Here is a 23,927-nt window from a genome sequence, read left to right on the forward strand (position 1 = left end):
GACCAAATAGCGTATCGAGAACTGCTAAAAAGTTGTCATGATGTGCGGGCCTCTCTCACTCACGTGATTCATCAAATAGTGGACTAAGCTTCCTGCTGCAGCCCTCTGAACACACACACACACTCCCCACAGCCTGATAGTCAGCAGCAGCAGGTCACAGAGAAATATATATAAGCCTATATATTTTTCTAAATGTAACTAGGCAAGTCAGTTAAGAACAAATTCATATTTACAATGACGGCCTACCGGTGAACAGTGGGTTAACTGCCTTGTTCATGGTTGGAAGAACAGAATGACCTCGTCAGGTCAGGAATTCTATCCAGAAACCTTTCAGTTTACTGGCCCAACGTTCTAAGCACTAGGCTACCTGCCATGGCGGCAGCAATGCAACTTAGAAGTAGCCCAAAAACCTGCAACCCTCGACCAATACATTTTCATCCACGACATCGTTTTCAAAGTAGAGCAATTTCGGGAAAACCTCGAACATGGCAACCATGTGCGTACTTGACTTGTGGTATAGCAAATATTTATAACTAACCCATGACAGACCACAGCCTGCCGTTAACCATGGGAACAAATGAGTCATAGGGCAGAACAAGCAGGGAGGGGTGCAGAGCCAAGAACGAGCTAGCTAGCGGGACCCTGCTTGCTCCTTGTAGCATACATTTGCATATTTCTGTTAGGGAATGACTACGCAGTGAAGTGCGGCTGTGCTAAAACTCAATTCGTCCTTGTGCTCCTAAACAACATCAAAGGATACAGTCTACAAAACCTAATTCACTCTGTTCGTAGCAGATTCTAGTTTTGGGAATAGAAAACTGTATTGACATCAAATATTTCATCAATGTCCTCTAAAATCCATCTCATTCCATCTGCCGGTCTGGGATTCCCCTCACCATCATATTTACTATTATTATTATTTTTAATTGAACCTTTATTTAAAAAGGCAAGTCAGTTAAGAACAAATTCTTATTTAGAATGATGGGACTCCCAACCACAGACAGTTGTTATACAGACCGCTGCGCCACCCGGAAGCACTCAGCAGATGCTTCACATTTATACATCCAGTGAAATATCTGTCTCAATGTTATATTTGTGGTATAGGCTTTATTGGCATTTAAAGCGCACTACTGAGTTTTTATATCACTAGTAAATCCTATTGCGAGTTTCAAGTGTGATAAAACGGATACGACGAGTACGGCACACGCCTACTGTATATTGCCGCATTCAAAACAACTGGGAACTCCGAAAAGTACGAGGTCAATTCATGACTTCAGGGATTTTCAGGTCGGAAATTCAGACCTCTAGAAAGAGGCCTGAATCCCGAATTGGAATACCATGTTGTGTGATCGTTCAAATCCATTTTTCCCAGCCATGAGCATTTTTTTTCCAGAGTTCCCAGTTTTTTCGAATTCTCGGATGTCGAACATTTCCGACTTCCCACTGGAACGCAGCATATCATTTGGAAAACGAAACTAATAGGAAACGGCCAGGGCACATTTGAAGAGCGCCTCGTGGAATCAGTGTTGCCAACTATTTTTTATGTGAGAATCGTTATTGGCTTTTTGATTTGAAGCTAGATTACGTTTAGTTTCGACATCACACCACCAATTTGGCTTGCTGCGGCACGACCGCTGCACGAAAAAGGTATTCAAACGTATGCAATCACTACTGTAACTCGCTCTGGATAAAAGCGTCTGGTAAGTAGTACATTTTTGCCCGACGTTACGTTATCGCCCCTTCTGCCGCCTCACCTATGTGAAGCTGGCCACAATAAGGATTATTTTGCCACAATAATGGAATTTGCGTGTTGCCTTCAAAATAAAAGTTCCGAATTGAAAGTGATTCCAACGGATACAAATAGTGGAATCATGTTATATTTGAAACGACTTCTTCAAGGTCTCAGATCGAGTGACGTCGCCGACTGAAACACTACTAGCATGCACCGCAAACTAACTAGCCATTTCACACTGGTTAGCCTCACAACCCTTTGACCTCCTGCAATAAGAGCAAAGACACCACTATTTGTGTAAACTCTACAGAGTTGTGTTCTGTGAGTGTCAGAGTAGGCGTATCTCCCATTTAATGGGTGCAACATCCACAGGTTGCATAGTGCTATAATACAGTTCAAATGGCCCAAAACAAACTAACAAGAATTATTCTCAAGCTCAGCTCTAGGACGGCATTGGTCCTAATAATTTCAGGGAACTGAACAAACTGTTGATGGTCATGACCTTGCCCCCAGTTACCTGTCTGGTTATTTTAATTTAATTAGAGGCTCAAGCCTTGGGTAACAGGCAACATATGCACTGAGCTAAAGGATAGAGCTGTCGCTTTCAAGGAGTGGGACTCTAACCCGGAAGCTTATAAGAAATCCTGCTATGCCATCCGAGAAACCATCAAACAGGCAAAGCGTCAATACAGGACGAAGATTGAATATACTACACCGGCTCCAACGCTCATTGGCTGTGGCAGGGCTTGCAAACTATTACAGACTACAAAGGGAAGAACAGCCGCAAGCTGCCCAGTGAAACGAGCCAACCAGACAAGTTGAATTATTTCTATGCTTGATTCGAGGCAACTAGCACTGAAACATGCATGAGAGCATCAGCTGTTCCGGACGACTGTGTGATCACGCTCTCCATAGCTGATGTGAGTAAGACCTTTAAACAGGTCAACATTCACGGGCCGTAGGGCCAGACAGATTACCAGGACATGTACCCTGAGCATGCACTGACCAACAGGCAAGTTTCAACCTGAGTCTGAAATACCAACATGTTTCAAGCAGACCACCATAGTCTCTGTGCCCAAGAACACTAAGGTAACCTGCCAAAATGGCTGCCGACCCGTAGCACTCACGTCTGTAGCAATGAAGTGCTTTGAAAGGCTGGTCATGGCTCACATCAACACCATTATCCCAGAAACCCTAGACCCACTCTAATTTGCATACTGCCCCAACAGATCCACAGATGATGCAATCTCTATTGCACTCTACAATGCCCATTCCCAGCTGGACAAAAGGAACACCTACGTGAGAATGCTGTTCATTGACTATCGCTCAGCATTCAGCACCATAGTGTCCTCAAGCTCATCACTAAGCTAAGGACGCTGGGACTAAGCACCTCCCTCTGCAACTGGATCCTGGACTTGCTGACGGGCCGCCCCCAGTTGGTAAAGGTAGGTAACACATCTGCCACGCTGATCCTCAACACGGGGGCCCTTCAGGGGGGCGTACTCAGCCCCCTCCTGTACTCCATGTTCGCTCATGACTGCATGGCCAGGCACAACTCCAACACCATCATTAAGTTTGCCGATGACACAACAGTGGTAGGCCTGATCACCAACAACGATGAGACAGCCTATAGGGAGGAGGTCAGAGACCTGGCTGTGTAGTGCCAGGACAACAACCTCTCCCTCAACGTGATCAAGACAAAAGAGATGATCGTGGACTACAGGAAAAGGAGGGCCGAGCCCAGCCCCATTCTCATCGACCGGGCTGAAGTGGAGCAGGTTGAGAGCTTCGAGTTCCTTGGTGTCCACATCACCAACAAGCTGTCATGTTCCAAACACACAAGACAGTCGTGAAGAGGGCACGACAAAGCCTATTCCCCCTCAGGGGACAGAAAAGATTTGGCATGGGTCCTCAGATCCTCAAAAAGTTCTACAGCTTCACCATCAAGAGCATCCTGACTGTTTGCATCACTGCCTGGTATGGCAACTGCTCGGCCTCCGACCGCAAGGCACTACAGAGGGTAGTGCATACAGCCAAGTACATCACTGGGACCAAGCTTTCTGCCATCCAGGACCTCTGTACCATTCAGTTTTAGAGGAAGGCCCTAAAAATTGCCAAAGACTCCAGTCACCCAAGTCATAGACTGTTCTCTCTGCTACCGCATGGCAAGCGGTACCGGAGCGCCAAGTCTAGGTCCAAGAGGCTTCTAAACAGCTTCTACCCCCAAGCCATCTACCCCCATGTATATATTACCTCGACTAACCGGTGCCCCCGCACATTGACTCTGTACCGGTACCCCCTGTATATGGTTTGATTCTTTTATTTGACTTTTTTTTAAACTTATCTATTTTTTTACTTAACACTTATTTTTATTAAAACTGCATTGTTGGTTAAGGTCTTGTAAGCATTCCACTGTAACACCTGTTGTATTCGGCACGTGTGACAAATAACATTTCATTTGATAGCCATCACGCTAGAGCTAGTATCAGACCGCTGCGCTATAGGAGCATGGCAGTAAAGTGCTTTTTCCTTAACACTGGTGCAGATGGATGGGATGGTGTATCAAACCATATAAAATCCATCCCTACACTAGAGAGTTTGAAGATACAGTAAACCTTAAGTAATGGTTTATGGGCAGAATGCTCAATACTGCACAGGCTTAAAGAAAGTATAATTATTTCAATGAATGTTACTTGGTAATCTATTTTATTTCTTGTACGGTTTCCTCCCTATTGATGAGATGTATTTTGTTTTCATGTTATAATCTTGTTTAGGTTTTCTTTTCATGTATTTTCACGAGGACCATAATGGAATTACGTCTTAACTTTTTTGAGTCATCCTTGATGATAATAATGGCATTGTACTGTATCAACATGTCTGGTTGCATTGTGCCTAAAATTGTTTAAAAATACATATATAATAATAATAATAATAATAATAATAATAATAATAATAATAATATGAATGTCCAATACATACAATAGACTGACTGGAAAGGTGATTTCCCACAGTCAAAGTCCTGCTAAGATGCTAATATTTGTGTAAACTCTACACAGTTGTGTTGTGTGAGTGTCACTGAGTAGTCTGATTTTCATGGTTTCAACATCCATAGGTTAGGCTGTACAGACAGTGCTTTAAAGTATGGCCCCAATGCCATTCTAAAGTCTAATACATCGACAGTGTGATTTCAACTGCACATTTTTTTTGTGTCAAATTAACAAATTATTGTCTCTTGTTGGATTTATTTAACAACATTATGAACTTGTTAAGCATTATTTACTCCAAATATGGCATGATTCCACTATTTGAATTCGTTTGATTCACTGTCAATGAGGGACTTTTATTTTGAAGGCGACCTGCAAATTCCACTTTTGTGGTTTATCCTTATTGTGGCTAGCTTCACATAGGTGAATTCACCAACACTGACCCGCAGAGAAGAGACTAAACTGATCATTACTGTCAACCAGACAAGGACAACTGAAATCCACATATTAAAACGTTTGATGTAGTCTGAATATTGGGACAGGAATCACAAAAACAATCACAAGTTCATAACAAGGTATGTTTTATATTGCTTTGTTTTATTGAAAGCTCTAGAATAGAATAGCTCTAGAATAGAAAATGTATCAGGCGACCACACTTTCGGCTCTAGTAAATAACGAGTAAATATATTATTGAATAAAAATATAAACGCAACATTCAACAATGTTAAAGTTAGAGTTAAAGTTCATATAAGGAAATCAGTCAATTGAAATAAATGCATGAGGCCCTGATCTATGGATTTCACATGACTGGGGAGGGGCGCAGCCATGGGTGAGCCTGGTAGGGCATAGGCCCACCAACATGGGAGCCAGGCCCACCAATCAGAATGAGTTTTTCCCCACAAAAGTACTTTATTACAGACACAAATATTCCTCAGTTTCATCAGCTGTCCGGTAGTCTGGTCTCAGACGATCTCGCAGGTGAAGAAGCCGGATGTGGAGGTCCTGGACTGGAGAGGTTACACGTGGTCTGTGGTTGTGAAGCAAGTTGGACATACTGCCAAATTCTCTAAAACGACATTGGAGACGGTGTATGGTAGAGAAATTAACATTCAATTATTTGACGATAGCACCAGTGGAAATTCTGGCAGTCAGCATGCCTATTGCACGGGTCCTCAACTTGAGACATCTGTGGCATTGTGTTATGTGACAAAACTGCACATTTTAGAATGGCCTTTTATTGTCCGCCACAAGTTGCACCTGTGTAATGATCATGCTACCAAATCATCATCTAAATCATACTAAATCTAAATCATCTGAGGTCTGATAATGATATGCCACACCTGTCAGGTGGATGGGTTATCTTGGCAAAGGAGAAATGTTCACTAAAAAGGATGTAAACAAATTTGTGCACAACATTTTAGGGAAATAAGCTTTTTGTAGGTATGGAACATTTCTGGCATCATTTATTTCCGCTCATGAAACATGGGGACCAACACTTTACATGTTGCATTTATATTTTTCTTCAGTATACAACATTGTATGTAATATCACAGTCACTTGGTTTACACACTTGGCAAAAAATGGTTTTAATTTCAAAATTAGCAAAGGATTCACTATTTACATCATTGCATAACTGTCATAAAAAGACAGTCCATGCTGACATTTTGAGGGTGAAATAATTTGGTTTCGAAGGTATACAGATTTAGTTTGATAACATACTGTTACATTGTATCATGTATTCACTGACTGTATCCAAGTGATTTCTGTCGAAATTAAACCTATGCCATTTCAATGGAATCTCTTGCTGTATCCTTTAGATGGAACACGTCATCCACCACAATATAAAATAATCATGCATAAATATCAAGTTTGCCTCTGTTTTGGAATCTATTTTAAGAAATTGTACATTCCATTTGTTATAAACATTCAAATTGTGTTGGGTTTCATTACTTGTCTTAGAGGACCAATAGTACGTCATCCTGAATGGATCCCCCAAACAGAGGGGGGCAACGGAGAGGTAGAGGAGGAGCCAACCATGTCGATCACAGAAGAGGTAAGGAAATGTATTTTTATTTTGGACAGGCAAAACACAATTGGCATTTCCTTCTTTAGATTGATATAGATTTCCCTGTTGTTTGCCTCAGGTGCTGAGGCTGGTCAGAAAGAAGAGGAAGGGATAGCCAACCAAGGGAGAGGGGGAAGAGGTAGGGGAGCCAGGGAAGAGATGAGAGGGGCTAATGGGGGGAACCCGAGGGAGGATAGGAGAGAGCGAGATGACAGAGCAGGGAAGGGAAGAGGAAGAGCAGGGGAGGATGCCAGGGGTAAGGGTGGTAGAGCAGGAGGAGGAGGAAGGGAGATAGTGGGAGGCAGAGAAAATAGAGGGGGAGGAAGAGGCAGAGGAGAGAGAGGGGGTGGTAGAGGAAGGGGTGGTAGAGGAAGAGGGGGAGGGAGAGGAAGATATATAGGCGGTGGCACCCCTCAGGTTCATCCAATTGAGTACAAAACCTTGGAGGAGCTATCAGGGAAAGACCCTACAGAGGTAGCCATCACTCTGGCCTTGAGCGATGGACTGGAAGCTCTCCTCAACGAGAGAGAGATGCGACAGGACCTTGTTCAGCTTCTCTGCCAAGTATTATGCAAGGCCTTCTTGTCCAAAACCGCCCGCCAAACCGTACAGTGCTTGACTGACTTAATCAAGGATTCCGGATTCCTCCGAACCATCCTGCCCCATTACGTGATGGGAATGGGATCCGAGTTTGACCACACTCGCCGGGAACAATACCCCCAGCACTTGGACAACATCATGACCCTTCTCTCCAAGGTGCTCAGCATCTTCCCAGCTAGCTCTATAAAGGGCGTGTCCATGATAGTGGCCCTCTTCAGACCAGTCATCATCAGCCTGCGAGCCGTGGGGGTGGACGTCCTGAAGCAGACGGAAGAGAACCTGGATAGGATCCAGGGCCTGGTCGAGCACCTCCAGGAGAGAGCCAGGGAGGGCACCCTGAGGTCTGATAACTACTCCTTCATAACCGCCCAGGAAGACGCCCCACCTGGGGAGGCCGACTTCAGGACCCTGCCCATCTACCCCACCCCCAAAGAGTTCCACCAGGACCAGAGATCCTACCTCAGGCCCAACCTCATCTCCCAACGCTACGCCAGCGGACTGCTCTACCTGGACACGCATTTCCGGCTCATGCGAGAGGACTTTGTGAGGCCTCTTCGAGAGGGCATCCAGCAGCTGATTCAGAGCCAGCAAGACCTGGGCAATAAAGACATCCCTTTGAGAAAGTGCCGCTTTGATGATATCAGAGTGTACTTTGACACTCGACTGGTGGTACCATTGTGCACCCCGTCTGGTTTGGCCTATAAGGTCCAGTTTGACTCCCATCCTCTTAAGGTCAGTGAGTTTGATTAAGAGTAATTGAATAGAAAAATGATAACTTACCAACATTGTGTAGTTATATAACTTAAAATAGTGAGATTATACAATACTCTTTGAAATTACATTAATACATACAATGTTTTTCCATATACGAAGAGTGTATTCAAATATATGCTCATATATTCTTCTGTCCCGCACAGTTTGTCCGCTGGCAAAACTCCAAGCGGCTGATATACGGCTCCCTGCTCTGCATGTCCTGTGACAACTTTGACACCTTTCTGTTTGCTACTGTGTCGGACCGGGACCCCAAGGAGCTAGAGAAGGGCTTTGTCCAGCTCAGTTTCTTAGGGGAGAGCAGGCGAGCCCTGGCCGGAGTGGAGGCCCACCAATCCTTCCTCATGGTGGAGACCACAGCCTACTTTGAGGCCTACCGCTACGTCCTCGAAGGGCTGCAGGAGCTGGAGGTAGAGGATCTGCCCTTTCAAAGGTCGGTGTGCTGGCTGTCTGGCGTTCATAATTTCAAAAATTAGCTTGTGAATGCACCAGTGTTGTTGATGCTATATGAGATAAAGAGTCGGCTAATCAGCTTTGGGACAAGCTTAAGACAAAATATTGGGTTTTCATCACGCTTTTCTGACAATGAGACTTACTGATTGTATTGATACAGTTACATGCTTCTGATCTCAAAGTGCTTAACATGGTTTGTGAGTGACTTAATTCTTCCGCCAGCTACTAGATGAATTTGGCAGAAATTATGTTACATTACATTACATTTAAGTCATTTAGCAGACGCTCTTATGTTCACCACATGTCAATTCTTGTAATGAAGAATGACATTTATGACGACATGTAAATTACAGGTATATAGTGGAATGCAGCTCAGACGTCAAACCTCCTGCCTACCTGCCCAGGGCAGATACGTATGACCTGTCTGCTATTGCGGCTCCTGAGTTTAAGAGCAGTATCAAGAGCTTTCACGCCCTGGATCCTGAAGCCTGGCCCCCCATGGAGCAGCTGGGGTTGGACGAGTCTCAGATGAGAGCCCTTCAGATCGCACTCACCAAGGAGCTGGCTATCATCCAGGGACCCCCAGGCACAGGTGGGACACATTTTTAATAAGTCATACATATTGAATATATCATGTTTACGTAAATGTACAGTACCGGTCAAAAGTTTGGACACACCTACTCATTCAAGGGCTTTTCTTTATTTTTTTTAACAACTATTTTCGACACTGTAGAATAATAGGGAAGACATCAAAACTATGAAATAACACATATGGAATCATGTAGTAACCAAAAAAGTGTTAAATCAAAATATGTTTTATATTTTAGATTCTTCAAAGTAGCCACCCTTTTCCTGGACAGTGTTGCACACTCTTGGCATTCTCTCAACCAGTTTCATGTGGAATGCTTTTCCAGCAGTCTTCATGGAGTTCCCACATATGCTGAGCACTTGTTGGCTGCTTTTCCTTCACTCTGCGGTCTAACTCATCCCAAACCATCTCAATTAGGTTGAGTTTAGGTGATTGTGTAGACCAGGTCATCTGATGCAGCACTCCATCACCCTCCTTCTTGGTCAAATAGCCCTTACACAGCCTGGAGGTGTGTTGAGTCATAGTCCCATTGAAAAACAAGTCCGACCAAACGCAAACCAGATTGTGTAGACCAGGTCATCTGATGCAGCACTCCATCACCCTCCTTCTTGGTCAAATAGCCCTTACACAGCCTGGAGGTGTGTTGAGTCATAGTCCCATTGAAAAACAAGTCCGACCAAACGCAAACCAGATGGGATGGCGTATTGCTGCAGAATGCTGTGGTAGCCATGTTGGTTAAGTGTGCCTTGCATTCTAAATATATCACAGACTGTGTCACCAGAAAAGCACCCCCACACCATTATACCTCTTTCTGCAAGCACCACAGTGGAAACCACACATGTAGAGATCAACTGTCCACCTACTGTGTGTCTTACAAAGACATGGCGGTTGGATCCAGAAATCTCAAATTTGACTCATCAGACCAAAGCACAGATTTCCACCGGTCTAATGTCCATTGCTCATGTATCTTGGCCCAAGCAAGTTTATTTTTATTGTTGTCCTTTAGTAGTGGTTTCTTTGCAGCAATTCGACCATGAATGCCTGACTCACGCAGTCTCCTCTGAACAGTTGATGTTGAGATGTGTCTGTTATTTGAACTCTGAAGCATTTATTTGGGCTGCAGATTCTGAGGCTGGTAACTAATAAACTTCTCGTCTACAGCAGAGGTAACTCTGGGTCTTCCTTTCCTGTGGCGGGTCCTCATGAGAGCCAGTTTCATCATAGCACTTGATGGTTTTTACGACTGCACTTGAAGAAACTTTCAAAGTTCTATGAAATGTTCCGCATTGACTAACCTTCGTGTCTTAAAGTAATGATGGACTCTCGCATCTCTTTGCTTATTTGAGGAGTTTTTGTTATAATATGGGACTTGGTCTTTTGCTACTATTATTATTCTACAATGTAGAAAAGAGTCAAAATAAATAAAAACCCTTGAATGAGCACGTGTGGCCAAACTTTTGACTGGTACTGTATACACATAAAAATATTCCAGGCCAAAAGCTGAGAAATTGTGCCACGTTGCTTCTTGTAACGTCGTCTTTACTGCAACAGCTCTGCAGGAGTGTAACACTTCCAGACATTTTCTTTCCTTACTCATAATCCCAGGGAAGACCTATACAGGACTAAAGATCGCCCAGGCTCTGCTTACCAATCAGGAGATGGGGAGAGGTTTCACCTCCCCCATGCTGGTGGTTTGTTACACCAACCACGCTCTGGACCAGTTCCTAGAAGGTAGTTCTCCTTTTTTCTCAACATTGCACTATGGATGCAATGCACACATCTCACGCTACTTTTGCATCTCAAATTAAGATATTTTCCACCTCAAGCCATACTTGAAGAATCTCAGATGCTGCATACCATCATTTTGTGTTTGACCAAAGATAATTCTGAAGGGCACTTTTGTTGTTGTATGTATGAGCACCTTTTTTAATTTGTTAAACAATGTGTACCATAGGAATCCACAAGTTTTTACCAGACGGTATTGTGAGAGTGGGTGGGCAAAGCAACAGTGAGGTCCTGAAGCGTTTCACCCTGAGAGAGCTGAAAAGCTCCTATTACTTCCGCCGCAACCTACCACAACATCTTCGCCGTGCCAACAGTGAGGTGAGGCCCAACTTGAAACCTGAAAGTTACACTGACCAATATGTCAACATTTTAGAAATAGTCTTCAAATGTAAATTGTAAGTGTAGCTATTGAAGTGAATGTAGCTCAGATATCATTTTTGTCAGGAATGTAAGTCAGGTTGGCTATCTTTCGGGAAAAGTCAATCAGCGAAATAATATCACATAGTGATGTTCAGAATATTGTTTCCCCTCAGATCTATGATGCATTGCGGACAGAAGAGACAAAGATCCAGACTCAGTCTGTGCAGCTGGAGTGCAGTCTTCGGGGCGTCCTAAGGGAGCAGTACCTCCAAAAGTTCATCTCGGAGAAACACTGGGATAGCCTGACGCTACAGCCAGTGAGTCTTTGATAGCACTGTAAAATCCAAAGATTTTTAGCCTCTGTCCGACCTTTATAATTACAACTATCAGGCTGGTGACTACTTCTACGATTATAATTAATAGTTCCATCACCACAGCTACTACTAGAACTATGTACCCGCAATCGCGCGCATGTTGATTTTGTCCACCCACACCAGATGCGATCAGGACACGCAGGTTGAAATATCAGAACGAACTTTGAACCAGCTACAGTGGGGCAAAAAAGTATTTAGTCAGCCACTAATTGTGCAAGTTTTCCCACTTTAAAAGATGAGGGAGGCCTGTAATTTTCATCATAGGTAACCTTCAACTCTGACAGACAAAATGAGAAAAACAAATCCAGAAAATCACATTGTAGGATTTTTATTGAATTTATTTCGCAAATTATGGTGGAAAACAAGTATTTGGTCACCTAAAAACAAGCAAGATTTCTGGCTCTCACAGACCTGTAACTTCTTCTTTAAGAGGCTCCTCTGTCCTCCACTTGTTACCTGTATTAATGGCACCTGTTTGAACTTGTTATCAGTATAAAATACACCTGTCCACAACCTCAAACGGTCACACTCCAAACTCCACTATGGCCAAGACCAAAGAGCTGTCAAAGGACACCAGAAACAAAATTGTAGACCTGCACCAGGCTGGGAAGACTGAATCTGCAATAGGTAAGCAGCTTGGTTTGAAGAAATCAACTGTGGGAGCAATTATTAGGAAATGGAAGACCTACAAGACCACTGATAATCTCCCTTGATCTGGGGCTTCACGCAAGATCTCACCCCGTGGGGTCAAAATGATCACAAGTACGGTGAGCAAAAATCCCAGAACCACACGGGGGGACCTAGTGAATGACCTGCAGAGAGCTGGGACCAAAGTAACAAAGCCTACCATCAGTAACACACTATGCCGCCAGGGACTCTCCTGCAGTGCCAGACGTGTCCCCCCCCTTAAGCCAGTACATGTCCAGGCCCGTCTGAAGTTTTCTAGAGAGCATTTGGATGATCCAGAAGAAGATTGGGAGAATGTCATATGGTCGGATGAAACCAAAATATAACTTTTTGGAGGACAAACAATGCTGAGTTGCATCCAAAGAACACCATACCTATTGTGAAGCATGGGGTGGAAACATCATGCTTTGGGGCTGTTTTTCTGAAAAGGGACCAGGACGACTGATCTGTGTAAAGGAAAGAATGAATGGGGCCATGTATCGTGAGATTTTGAGTGAAAACCTCCTTCCATCAGCAAGGGCATTGAAGATGAAACGTGGCTGGGTCTTTCAGCATGACAATGATCCCAAACACACCGCCTGGGCAATGAAGGAGTGGCTTTGTAAGAAGCATTTCAAGGTCCAGAAAGTGGCCTAGCCAGTCTCCAGATCGCAACCCCATAGAAAATCTTTGGAGGGAGTTGAAAGTCTGTGTTGCCCAGCAACAGCCCCAAAACATCACTGCTCTAGAGGAGATCTGCATGGAGGAATGGGCCAAAATACCAGCAACAGTGTGTGAGAACCTTGTGAAGACTTTTGCAAATAAATTCATTATAAATCCTACAATGTGATTTTCTGGATTTTTCTCTCTCTCATAGTTGAGGTGTACCTATGATGAAAATTACAGGCCTCTCATCTTTTTAAGTGGGAGAACTTGCACAATTGGTGGCTGACTAAATACTTTTTTGCCCCACTGTATATTAATTTGAGGACAGGTCGAAAAGCCTTAAACATTTACGGCACTTTAGCTAGCTAGCTTGCTGTTGCTAGCTAATTCGTCCTGGGATATAAACATTGGATTGTTATTTTACCTGAAATGCACAAGGTCCTCTACTCCAACAATTAATCCACAGATAAAAGGGTAAAATGAGTTTGTTTCTAGTTATCACTCCTTCAGGCTTCTTCTTTGGACTTCATATGGCGTTTGGCAACCAACGTTAAGGTGCATTACTACCACCAACTGGACTGGAGTGTGGGCCTCAGTTCATCTTTCATTCCCCCATGTGGGTATATGCTCCTAAAAACCAATGAGGAGATGGGAGAAGTGGGACTTGCAGCGCATCAAGTGTCACAAATAGAACCAACTTCTATTTTAGCACCTGGCTACGCAGACATGTATGAACAGTATGGGTGCAACGATTGAAAAACATGTTTGTGTACTTTTATTTTACAATGCTCTCGCATGCGACACTGGCGGTGTGTTCAGCATGTAAATGACTACTGACCTGTAGCACTCACGTCTGTAGCCATGAAGTGCTTTGAAAGGCTGGTTAATGCTCACATTAACACCATAATCCCAGAAACCCTAGACCCACTCCAATTTGCATACCGCCCCACAGATGACACTCCCCTTTCTCACCTGGACAAAAAGAACACCTAAGGGAGAATACTGTTCATTGACTACAGCTCAGCATTCAACACCATAGTGCGCTCAAAGCTCATCATTAAGCTAAGGACCCTGGGACTAAACACCTCCCACTGAAACTGGATCCTGGTCTTCCTGATGGGCCGTCCTCAGATGGTAAGAGTTGGCAACAACACATCTGCCACGCTGATCCTCAACACAGGGGCCCCTCAGGGGTGAGTGTTTAGTCTCCTCCTGTACTTCCTGTTCACACATGACTGTGTGGTCAAGCACGACTCCAACACCATCATTAAGTTAACCGACGACACAACAGTGGCAGGCCTGATCACTGACAACAGTAAGACAGCCTATAGGGAGGAGGTCAGAGATCTGGAAGTGTGGTGCCAGGACCACAACCTCTCCCTCAATGTGATCAAGACAAAGGAGATGATCGTGGACGACAGGAAAAGGATGGCCGAGGACTTCCCCATTCTCATTGAACAGGGCTGTAGTGGAGCAGGTTGAGAGCTATCATGGTCTAAACACCTCAGTCGTGAAGAGGGCACGACAAAGCTTATTCCTCCTGAGGAGACTGAAAAGATTTGGCATGGGTCCTCAGATCCTCAAAAGTTCTACAGCTGCACCATCAAGAGCATCCTGACTGTTTGCATCACTGCCTGGTATGACAACTGCTTGGCCTCCGACCGCAAGGCGCTACAGAGGGTAGTGTGCACAGTCCTGTACATCACTGGGGCCAAGCTTCCTGCCATCCAGGACCTATACCAGGCAGTGTCAGAGGAAGGCCATAAAAATTGCCAAAGACTCCAGTCACCCTAGTCATAGACTGTTCTCTCTGCTACCGCACAACAAGCAGTACCGGAGCGCCAAGTCTAGGTCCAAGAGGCTTCTAAACAGCTTCTACCCCCAAGCCATAAGACTTCTGAACAGCTAATCAAAGGGCTACCTGGACTATTTGAATTGACTCCCCCCTTTTTTTTACGCTGCTGCTACTCGCTGTTTATTATCTATACATAGTCACTTTACCCCAACCTACATGTACATATTACTTCAATTACCTCGACTAACCTTTACCCCCGCACATTGACTAGGTACCGGTACCCCCTGTATATATTGTTATTGTTCTTTTATTTTTTCTTTTATTTTTTACTTTAGTTTATTTAGTAAATATTTGTTCTTAACTATTATTTTTCTTAACTGCATTGTTGTTTAAGGGCTTGTAAGTAAGCATTTCTGTAACGGCTTTCGTCTGGTGAAGGAGAAGCGGACCAAAATGCAGCGTGGTATCTTTGATATATGTTTAATGACGAAGAAAAAACTAATAATACAAAAACAACAAACAGGCTGTATAGGTTTTCACGTTCTATCTGGTGACAACAGAGACAGGAACAATCACCCACGAAATACTCCAAGAATATGGCTGCCTAAATATGGTTCCCAATCAGAGACAACGATAAACACCTGCCTCTGATTGAGAACCACTCCAGACAGCCATAGACTATACTCGATACCCACACTAAGCCACACACCCAAGACAAAACACACCACAATAAACCCATGTCACACCCTGGCCTGACCAAATAAATGAAGACAAACACAATAAACTTCGACCAGGGCGTGACAATTTCACGGTAAGGTCTACACTTGTTGTATTCTGAGCATGTGACAAATACAATTTGATTTGATGTTATCGTCGGATAGGACAACTACTATGAGTATGCTAACCCCAACTGCCTCTACAAGGCATGAGATTCAAAAAGTAGGTCTGGCATTCCCAGAAAAGCTTTATGAAACGATGTTGAACTGTGATAATCTGTCATTGACCATAGTGGAGACAATACTTACTATTAAAATGTAATCCTCAGGCATTGGATGGCTTTGAGAGCTATGGTGGGAAGAAGCCGTCTCTTGTTATGGAGTGGCTGGGATTAGGTTTCACTGTCTTCCAGCAGAGGACGCCACATCCCCAAAATTGCAATGCAGGTGAGAAGCCACTGCAGTACCACAGAGCGTAGACAAGACAACATGATCACACAGATAATAAACGGAACAGGTGCAAAGAAATGCTTCTCTTTGTGGGATTGTATTTGTCAACCTTGCTTGTGAATATATTATTCATGTAGCTATTAACACAAGCATTTCGCTGCTCCTGCGATAACATCTACAAATCTGTGTAGGCGACCAATAAACTTTGATTGATTTTATTTTATTTTATTTTATTTAGTCTCTTTGAACTCTTTTTGTTTCATTTAAAACTCCCTTTGATCCTAACTGAAACTATATTGGGGGGGGGGGGGGAGTTCAGTGCTCATTTTCATGTTGAGAGAACTACTAGGAAGTTAGAAACTCTGGTCCTCACTCCTCACCCATTTTCATCTCTCTATTTTATGATAGATGTGGAAATGGACGAAGCTGAAGGGGAAGAGGACGACCTGATCGAGATAGCGGAGGAGGCAGACCTGATCCAGGCGGAACGCTTTGTAGAAGCCTCAAACACCCATCATGGTCGGGATGAAGATCTTAGAAAGACGGAGGAGATAGTCAGAGACATGGCGGAACTGATGCTGGCCATGAACCTGGAGAACATCGAGGTACAGGCAGAGCAGAGTGAAGAAGGCTGGGAGGTGAGAACCAATAATTAACCTTGAGCCAACAACATAACCAAAAGACGTTGCATCATAAATCTTGTGAATCATAAACCAATTGAGTTGCTTATGGATTTCAAATTGACAACCTCCTGCTTTAAAGTATTGAGCTTAGGAGTATGGTAGAAAGACAGGTGCTGAGTTAAAGTGTTGTCAAAGTTATTTGAAAAGCCTGCGTGTCTCTGTATGTGTGCAGATGCAGCGGGAACAGAAGAGGAAGATGAAACATCGTATTAGGAGGGAGCTGGGCAGGAGCTCAGCCGTGAGTGAGGATGAGGAGGACACCATTCTGGATGTGTGGACTCTCAGTCTGCCAGACAGATGGAGACTGTACCGGTAATACCCCCCTCATCCCCTAGGCAACGGCATTCTGCTAGAGCGTTTATTCCCATTGAGCATAATTATGTCAACTAATTACAGAGAAAATGTATGCACTGATCCCCTCACCTCAAAGGCAAGATTTTGCTCTATAAAACGTTCTGTCACTGTGGCAATGTAACTGTGCTTAGCTTGTGAATGCAAAGTCATCATGGCCACACAGACCACACAGGTGTGCACTTGGCTTGATCTGACTGGGGAAAAGACTAGTGCAAGGCTCAGTTGTGTGCCGGCCAAAAAGCTATCTTGGATTAAACCCCAAAATGTAATGTTAAGCCACAGCTTCAGCCTGTTTGATTGACTCCGTCAATCACACAAGTAATAAAGGACTCTGCTCAATGCATTATTACGAAACTCAGATATTCTGATTTTGATTGTGCTGTATGATTATGTCTGGTAAACACAACTTGTTCTATGGGTTTTATAACATTCTTATGACATACTTATTTCGACTATATAAGTGGTCGTGCAGTGAAATGCTACTCAATGACGTAATCTACTGCTGCTCTGTGTCTGCAGGTTATGGGTGAGGCGTTACCGGACAGAGCTGCGTACGCGAGCCCAGCAGGCGGAGCAGGACTATCAGGACGCAGCCGAGCGTCTGGCTGAGATTCGTCTCCGTGAGGACTTATGTGTCCTGAAGGATGCCAAGGTCATCGGCATGACGACTACGGGGGCTGCTAGATGCCGCAAAGCTTTGCAGGAAGTGAGTCCCCGCGTGGTGATCGTGGAAGAGGCAGCGGAGGTACTGGAGGCCCACACCATCACCACTCTGAGCCAGGCTTGCCAGCATCTCATCCTCATTGGAGACCACCAACAGGTACAGGACACTCATTGGTCAGGCATGGTCAACTCCTTAAAGATTTCACTGTTATTCCATTAAATCTAGGAATTCAACTGGACATTGTGCTTGAACATTTTTCAAGTTCCTAATGTAAACTGGGCTTTTTTAAAATTGAAAGTCCATGGTCATTTTCATTTCTTAATTGGCTGGGATTTAAATGCAATCAACATCCAACTCTGCTTGGAGCTAAACTACGAGTTCATCCAGCACACCCAGCTATAAGTTCTTAAATAACTTGACTTAATTCCTTTTAGCTCTGAGTGAATACAGTGTCGTCAGTAAGTATTCACACTCATTGACTCCATATTTTGTTGTGTTACAGCCTGAATATAAAATGGATTAAATATACATCTTGTGTCACTGGCCTACACAATATACCCCATCATGTCAAAGTGAAATTACGCTCTTATCCAGAGCGACTTACAAATTGGTTACTACAGTGACCATAATTCATTGTGCATCTACTTATCCATTCTGCGTTTATTTTACGTCTGCTACGGAATAGACAAGAATGCGCAATCGTGACGGTATATAGAGAGCAGCTGTTGCTATGCGAGGTACACTACATGGCCAAAAGTATGTGGACACCTGCTTGTCGAACATCTCATTCCAAAGTCATGGACATTAATATGGAGTTGGTCCCCTCTTTGCTGCTACTGTATAACAGCCTCCATTCTTCTGGGAAGGCTTTCCACTAGATGTTGGATCATTGCTGCGGGGACTTGCTTCCATTCAGCCACAAGCGCATTAGTGAGGTCGGGCACTGCAGTTGGGCAATAAGGCCTGGCTCTCAGTCGGCGTTCCAATTAATCACAAAGGTTTTTGATAGGGTAGAGGTCAGGGCTCTGTGCAGGCCAGTCAAGTTCTTCCACACCACTCTCTACAAGTCATTTCTGTATTGACCACGCTTTGTGCACTGGGGCATTGTCAGGCTGAAACAGGAAGGGGCCTACCCCAAACTGTTGCCACAAAGTTGGAAGCACAGAATTGTTTAGAATATTATTGTATGCTGTAGCGTTAAGATTTACCTTCACTGGAACTAAGGGGCCTAGCCTGAACCATGAAAAACAGCCCCAGACCATTATTCCTCCTCCACCAAACTTTACAGTTGGCACTATGCATTCGAGCATGTAGCGTTCTCCTGGCATCCGCTAAACCCACATTCGTCCATCGGACTGCCAGATTCATTCCAGAGAATGCGTTTCCACTGCTCCAGAGTCCAATGGAGGCGAGGTTTACACCACTCCAGCTGATGCTGGAGTAATGTGAATAAATGATGGTTAATAAGTGATAAGCAGTAATGGGCAGTCACTACCATCAACACAAGGTGAAATCGACACTGGATTTGCTTACCACGAAGACCGTGAATGTTCCTGAGTGGCCAAATTACAGTTGACTGAAATCTGCTTGAAAATATATGGCAAATTATTATTTTTTGTCTAGCAATGATCAACAACTAATTGGACAGAGCTTGAAGAATTTTTAAAATAATAATTTGGCAAATGTTGCATTATCCAGGTGTGGAAAGCTCATAGAGATTTACCTAGAAAGACAGCTGTAATTGCTGTCAAAGGTCCTTCTACAAAGTATTGACTCAGGGGTGGGAGACCCATGAGGCGGGGTCATGTTTTGGAGGACGCATGGCTCTCGACCTACGTCTCTCCCGAGTCCATACTGGAGTTACTGCGATGGGACAAGACTGTAACTACCAATTAAATATCACGAAATTGGTGAGAAAAATGGTAAAACGTACCCCTAAAAATAAAAAAATGTACAAAAAAAATTCTCAGTTTATTTGCATATACACTGAGTGTACAAAACATGACATAGACTGACCTGGTGAATCCAGGTTGAAGCTATGATCCCTTATTGTCACTTGTTAAATCCACTTCAATCAGTGTAAATGAAGGGTAGGAGACAGGTTAAAGAAGGATTTTTAATCCTTGAGAGAAGTGAGACATGGTTTGTGTATGTGTGCCATTCAGAGTGTGATTGGGCAAGACAAAAGATTTTAAGTGCCTTTGAACGGGGTATGGTAGTAGGTGCTAGGCAGACCAGTTTATGTCAAGAACTGCAACGCTGCTGTTTTTTTATGCTCAACAGTTTCCTGTGTGTATCAAAAATGGTCCACCACCCAAAGGACATCCAGCCAAATTGACACAACTGTGGGAAGCATTGGAGCCAACACGGGCCTGCATCCTTGTGGAATGCTTTCAAACCTTTTAAGAGTCCATGCCCCGATGAATTGAGGCTTCTTCTGAGGGGAAAAAGGGGGTGGGGAACTCAATAATAGGAAGGTGTTCCTAAAGCTTGGTATACTCAGTGTATATTTTCATACTCTTTACTTTATTACATTTATTTGGCAGGGACAATGCATATTAAAATCAACATTTCTGCAAATGTTTCAGGTTTACTGAGCAGCATATTAAAAACAGTGATCTCCTCAACTCTATTGTCTATTTATATTGTCTAAAACTGTTGAAATGAGGTGGTCCATGCCATCCTCTCTTGAGGTTCAGAGGTACTTATGTAGTTTGCAACCTCCATTGTCCCGCTAGCTCCGGCCCAGTGCAACAGTGTTTGACCTGGCCAAGAACTTCAGTCTTGAAGTGTCCATGTTCGAGAGGCTGATCAAGATGGACTTTCCGTATGTCAGACTTAACTACCAGGTATGTGTGGGAATCTGTAGAGAAGTTTATATAGACAAACCAGATAAACCAATTGCCCTTGTTCTTCATTCACCATTGACCAATCCTCTCACTCTGGGTCTATCCTACACAGCATCGCATGAGGCCAGACATTGCCCGTCTCATAGTCCCTCACATCTACTCTGAGCTGGAGAACCACCCCTCAGTGATGGACTTTGAGAATGTTAAGGTAAATAAATGCATACATAAATGAATGCACACAGATTTTTGACCTGGTAGTTTCCCTCCTAGCAGGAGTACATTTGATGATGTTTATCAATGAATTTGCCCATGTGGTCAATTCAATGTACCATTAATAAAGCATGATAAACCGTCCATATGTGTAGGCTTTAGAAGTTAGTTGCCGTCCAATATACATTATATTCAACCCCCCCGTTGTCTTGCAGGGGCTTCACTCAAACATGTTCTTTGTGGAGCATAATTATCATGAAGAGGAGATCAAGGATGGAAAAAGTCACCAGAACCGCCACGAGGCCCTCTTCGTGGTAGCACTGTGTCGCTACCTCTTGTTACAGGACTACCAGCCGTTCCAGATCACCATCCTCACCACTTACACAGGCCAACTCCACTGTCTGCGCAACCTCATGCCAGCCAAAGAGTTCAATGGGGTCAAAGTTCATGTTGTTGACAAATATCAAGGGGAGGAGAATGATATTGTCCTGTTGTCCCTGGTTCGAAGTAACAAACAGGGGAAGGTGGGTTTCTTGAACATCCCCAACCGTGTCTGTGTAGCCCTGTCAAGGGCTAAGAAGGGCCTCTACTGCATTGGAAACATGGACATGTTGGGAAAGGTCAAGCTCTGGAGCAACATCCTGCACATGCTGCGAGAGAAGGACCAAGTGGGCCCTGCAATGACTTTGTGCTGCCAGAACCACCCTGAGCGACACATTAAAGTGTCCTGTGGAGACGACTTCAAACAAGCTCCCGAGGGAGGCTGCAACCTGCCCTGCGAGTTCCGCTTGAACTGTGGTCACGTGTGCTCCAGTGCCTGCCACCCGTACGACCAAGAGCACAAAAAGTACACATGCAACAAAAAGTGCCAGAAGGTCCTTTGTAAGCTGGGGCATCGATGCCAACGTCAGTGCTACCAGGAGTGCCCTACTGACTGCCTTAAGCAGGTAGAAAAGATTGTACCACAGTGCCAGCACAAGCAGATGGTGCCCTGTCACCAGGCTCCGGAGAAGTTTGTGTGCCAGGAGCCCTGTCAGCAGAAGCTCATGTGTGGGCATCCATGTGCCTTGGTGTGTGGGGAGTCCTGCACCACCACCTGCATGGTGATGGTCACATTGGAGCTCAAATGTGGACACAAGCAAGAAGATCCCTGTCATTATAAGAGCTCTACTATACAGCCAGAATGCAGGACACATTGCACACAGATGCTGAAGTGTGGCCACCCCTGTCCTGGTTCCTGCCAGAGGTGCCACCAGGGCCGCTTCCACATGGGCTGTTTCCACCAATGTGATCGCCTCCTAGTCTGCTCCCATAAGTGTCGGGAGCCCTGTACACGTGGATGCCCACCCTGTCAAATGCGCTGTGAGAATCGCTGCATCCATAGTGTCTGTATGAAGCCATGCGGCCAGCCCTGTGCACCCTGCATAGAGCCTTGTGCCTGGAAGTGCCCTCATCAGCGCTGTAGCAAGCTTTGCCATGAGCCTTGTGACCGTCCACCATGCACCCAACCCTGTACCAAAACCTTGCACTGTGGGCACCCATGCATCGGCCTGTGTGGAGACCCTTGCCCCAACAAGTGTCGTGTTTGCCACCACAAGGAGGTAACAGAGATCTTCTTTGGTACGGAGGACGATGTTGAGGCCTGTTTCATTCAGCTAGAGGACTGCGGACACTTGTTTGAGTCCACGTCCATGGACACATACATGGGAATGGATGAGAACCAGCAGGCTACCGGAATAAAGTTGAAGGAGTGCCCCAAGTGTCGCACACCCATCCGCAGGAATCTCCGGTACGGGGCTCATGTCAACCGGAGTCTGGTGGAAATTGAAAAAGTGAAGGAGAAGATTAATGGAACACAGTCAGATATTGAAGCACAGAAAGTGGTCCTTAAGCAGCAATGGGTTGACAAGGAGGACTTGCTAAGGTACCTACCTATGGAGTACATACAGATCAGAGATACACTGAGAGCCTCCGACCTCACAGCAAATGAACTATGGATCACTGAGAACAAGATGGCCTTACTTGAGAGACTGAACAAGCTGCTGAAGATTCGTAGGGGACACATGTCAAGCGTAGAAACCTTTTACTTTGACGAGAAGGTTCCAGAGTTCCTGAGGTGGCTGATGGATCATCACCAAAAGTTCTCAGAGCAGCAGGCATCTGATCTGCAGAGCGAGCTACAGAGGCTCTCCTTTTTGGCGGAGCTTAACGCCCGCTGCAAGATGGCTAATGGAACAGGCCGTAGGGTCCACATTCAGGCTGAGGTCAGAGCCATGAGGAAGGTTCTGGAGAGAATGCAGCCATTCACTCAGCAAGACAAGGACTTGGTAAAGCAAGCACTTAAAGAACTGGATAAAAAGCTACCAAGCACTGGCCTGGGGATCACTGATAAGGAAAGGATGATGATTGTTAAAGCTATCAACCTGAGTGTTGGACACTGGTACAAGTGTCCCAACAATCACATCTACGCCATCGGAGAATGTGGACGGGCCATGGAGCAAAGCAACTGCCCAGAATGCAACGCTACGATTGGTGGAGCAAGCCATGCTCTGGTGAGTGGCAACAGAGTGGCTTCAGAGATGGATGGGGCACAAGAGTCCGAAGTCAATAATGTACTGAACTTCGATCTGATGCACCTTGATGATTAAAACCAGATTGTTTTCAGTTTAATTGTGACTTGTCATAACTGATGTGACAGTTATCACAATTGGTACTCCAGAAAGCATAGCTGTATTAATTGATATATTTAATTCTGAAATTACAGTAAATTATTAATTGAATGTGATGAAATGAATCTGCTTTGCGAAGTATAATACATATTCATTTTTATTTCGCAGAGGTGAGGTTTAATAATGTCATCCCAGAGTACAATACTGCAATTATATGTGACTTTTTGCCACTGTATCTGTGTGATCTTGAAAGTTGAAAATTAACGATTGATTAAAAAAATAAATCATTACACACGGTACAATATAGAATTGCGCAAAAGATTAGACTGGATTTTTATGTGTGATGATGGGCCTACATTTTTAGACAACTGAGGGTTTTTTTTTCTAGTCACACCAGTGGATGGCAGCAGTGTATTGTTAATTTAACAAAGAGTTGACTTGATACTGCCATTTTGGCCTTTTACACAAATGTAATACAATTATCTGAGATGA

General features: G+C 44.3%; 1 protein-coding gene across 4 annotated transcripts; it reads left to right on the forward strand.

Annotated features, from left to right (window-relative positions):
- The first annotated feature begins 1,462 nt into the window (after positions 1 to 1,462).
- On the forward strand, positions 1,463 to 23,927 carry LOC135539560 (NFX1-type zinc finger-containing protein 1-like). 4 transcript variants are annotated; one of them, XM_064965499.1, is made up of 16 exons: positions 1,463 to 1,700; positions 5,140 to 5,291; positions 6,676 to 6,769; positions 6,861 to 8,113; positions 8,299 to 8,585; positions 8,959 to 9,197; positions 10,800 to 10,925; positions 11,149 to 11,297; positions 11,513 to 11,656; positions 15,886 to 16,003; positions 16,415 to 16,644; positions 16,862 to 17,001; positions 17,563 to 17,863; positions 20,446 to 20,556; positions 20,669 to 20,764; positions 20,982 to 23,927. In XM_064965499.1, exons 3-16 carry the CDS (start codon positions 6,700 to 6,702, stop codon positions 23,412 to 23,414), a joined length of 5,697 nt encoding a protein of 1,898 aa, XP_064821571.1. In that variant the 5' UTR covers positions 1,463 to 1,700; positions 5,140 to 5,291; positions 6,676 to 6,699; the 3' UTR covers positions 23,415 to 23,927. The 4 variants fall into 4 exon arrangements, with proteins under 4 accessions (XP_064821571.1, XP_064821573.1, XP_064821572.1 ...); XM_064965500.1 differs by lacking the exon at positions 1,463 to 1,700 and adding an exon at positions 5,652 to 5,809 and having other exon boundaries at positions 5,093 to 5,291; XM_064965501.1 differs by lacking the exon at positions 5,140 to 5,291.

This window comes from Oncorhynchus masou, chromosome 5 (genome assembly GCF_036934945.1).
Source record: "Oncorhynchus masou masou isolate Uvic2021 chromosome 5, UVic_Omas_1.1, whole genome shotgun sequence".
Taxonomy (NCBI): domain Eukaryota; kingdom Metazoa; phylum Chordata; class Actinopteri; order Salmoniformes; family Salmonidae; genus Oncorhynchus; species Oncorhynchus masou.

What these genes read in the sequence shown, in the direction of transcription:
- LOC135539560 (XM_064965499.1), top strand. Translation starts at nt 6,700, where the DNA reads ATGGATCCCCCAAACAGAGGGGGGCAACGGAGAGGTAGAGGAGGAGCC. An exon ending in CCAGGGACCCCCAGGCACAG is followed by an intron (nt 9,198 to 10,799) that starts GTGGGACACATT and finishes TCATAATCCCAG; the next exon opens with GGAAGACCTATACAGGACTA. An exon ending in ATGTCAGACTTAACTACCAG is followed by an intron (nt 20,557 to 20,668) that starts GTATGTGTGGGA and finishes TATCCTACACAG; the next exon opens with CATCGCATGAGGCCAGACAT.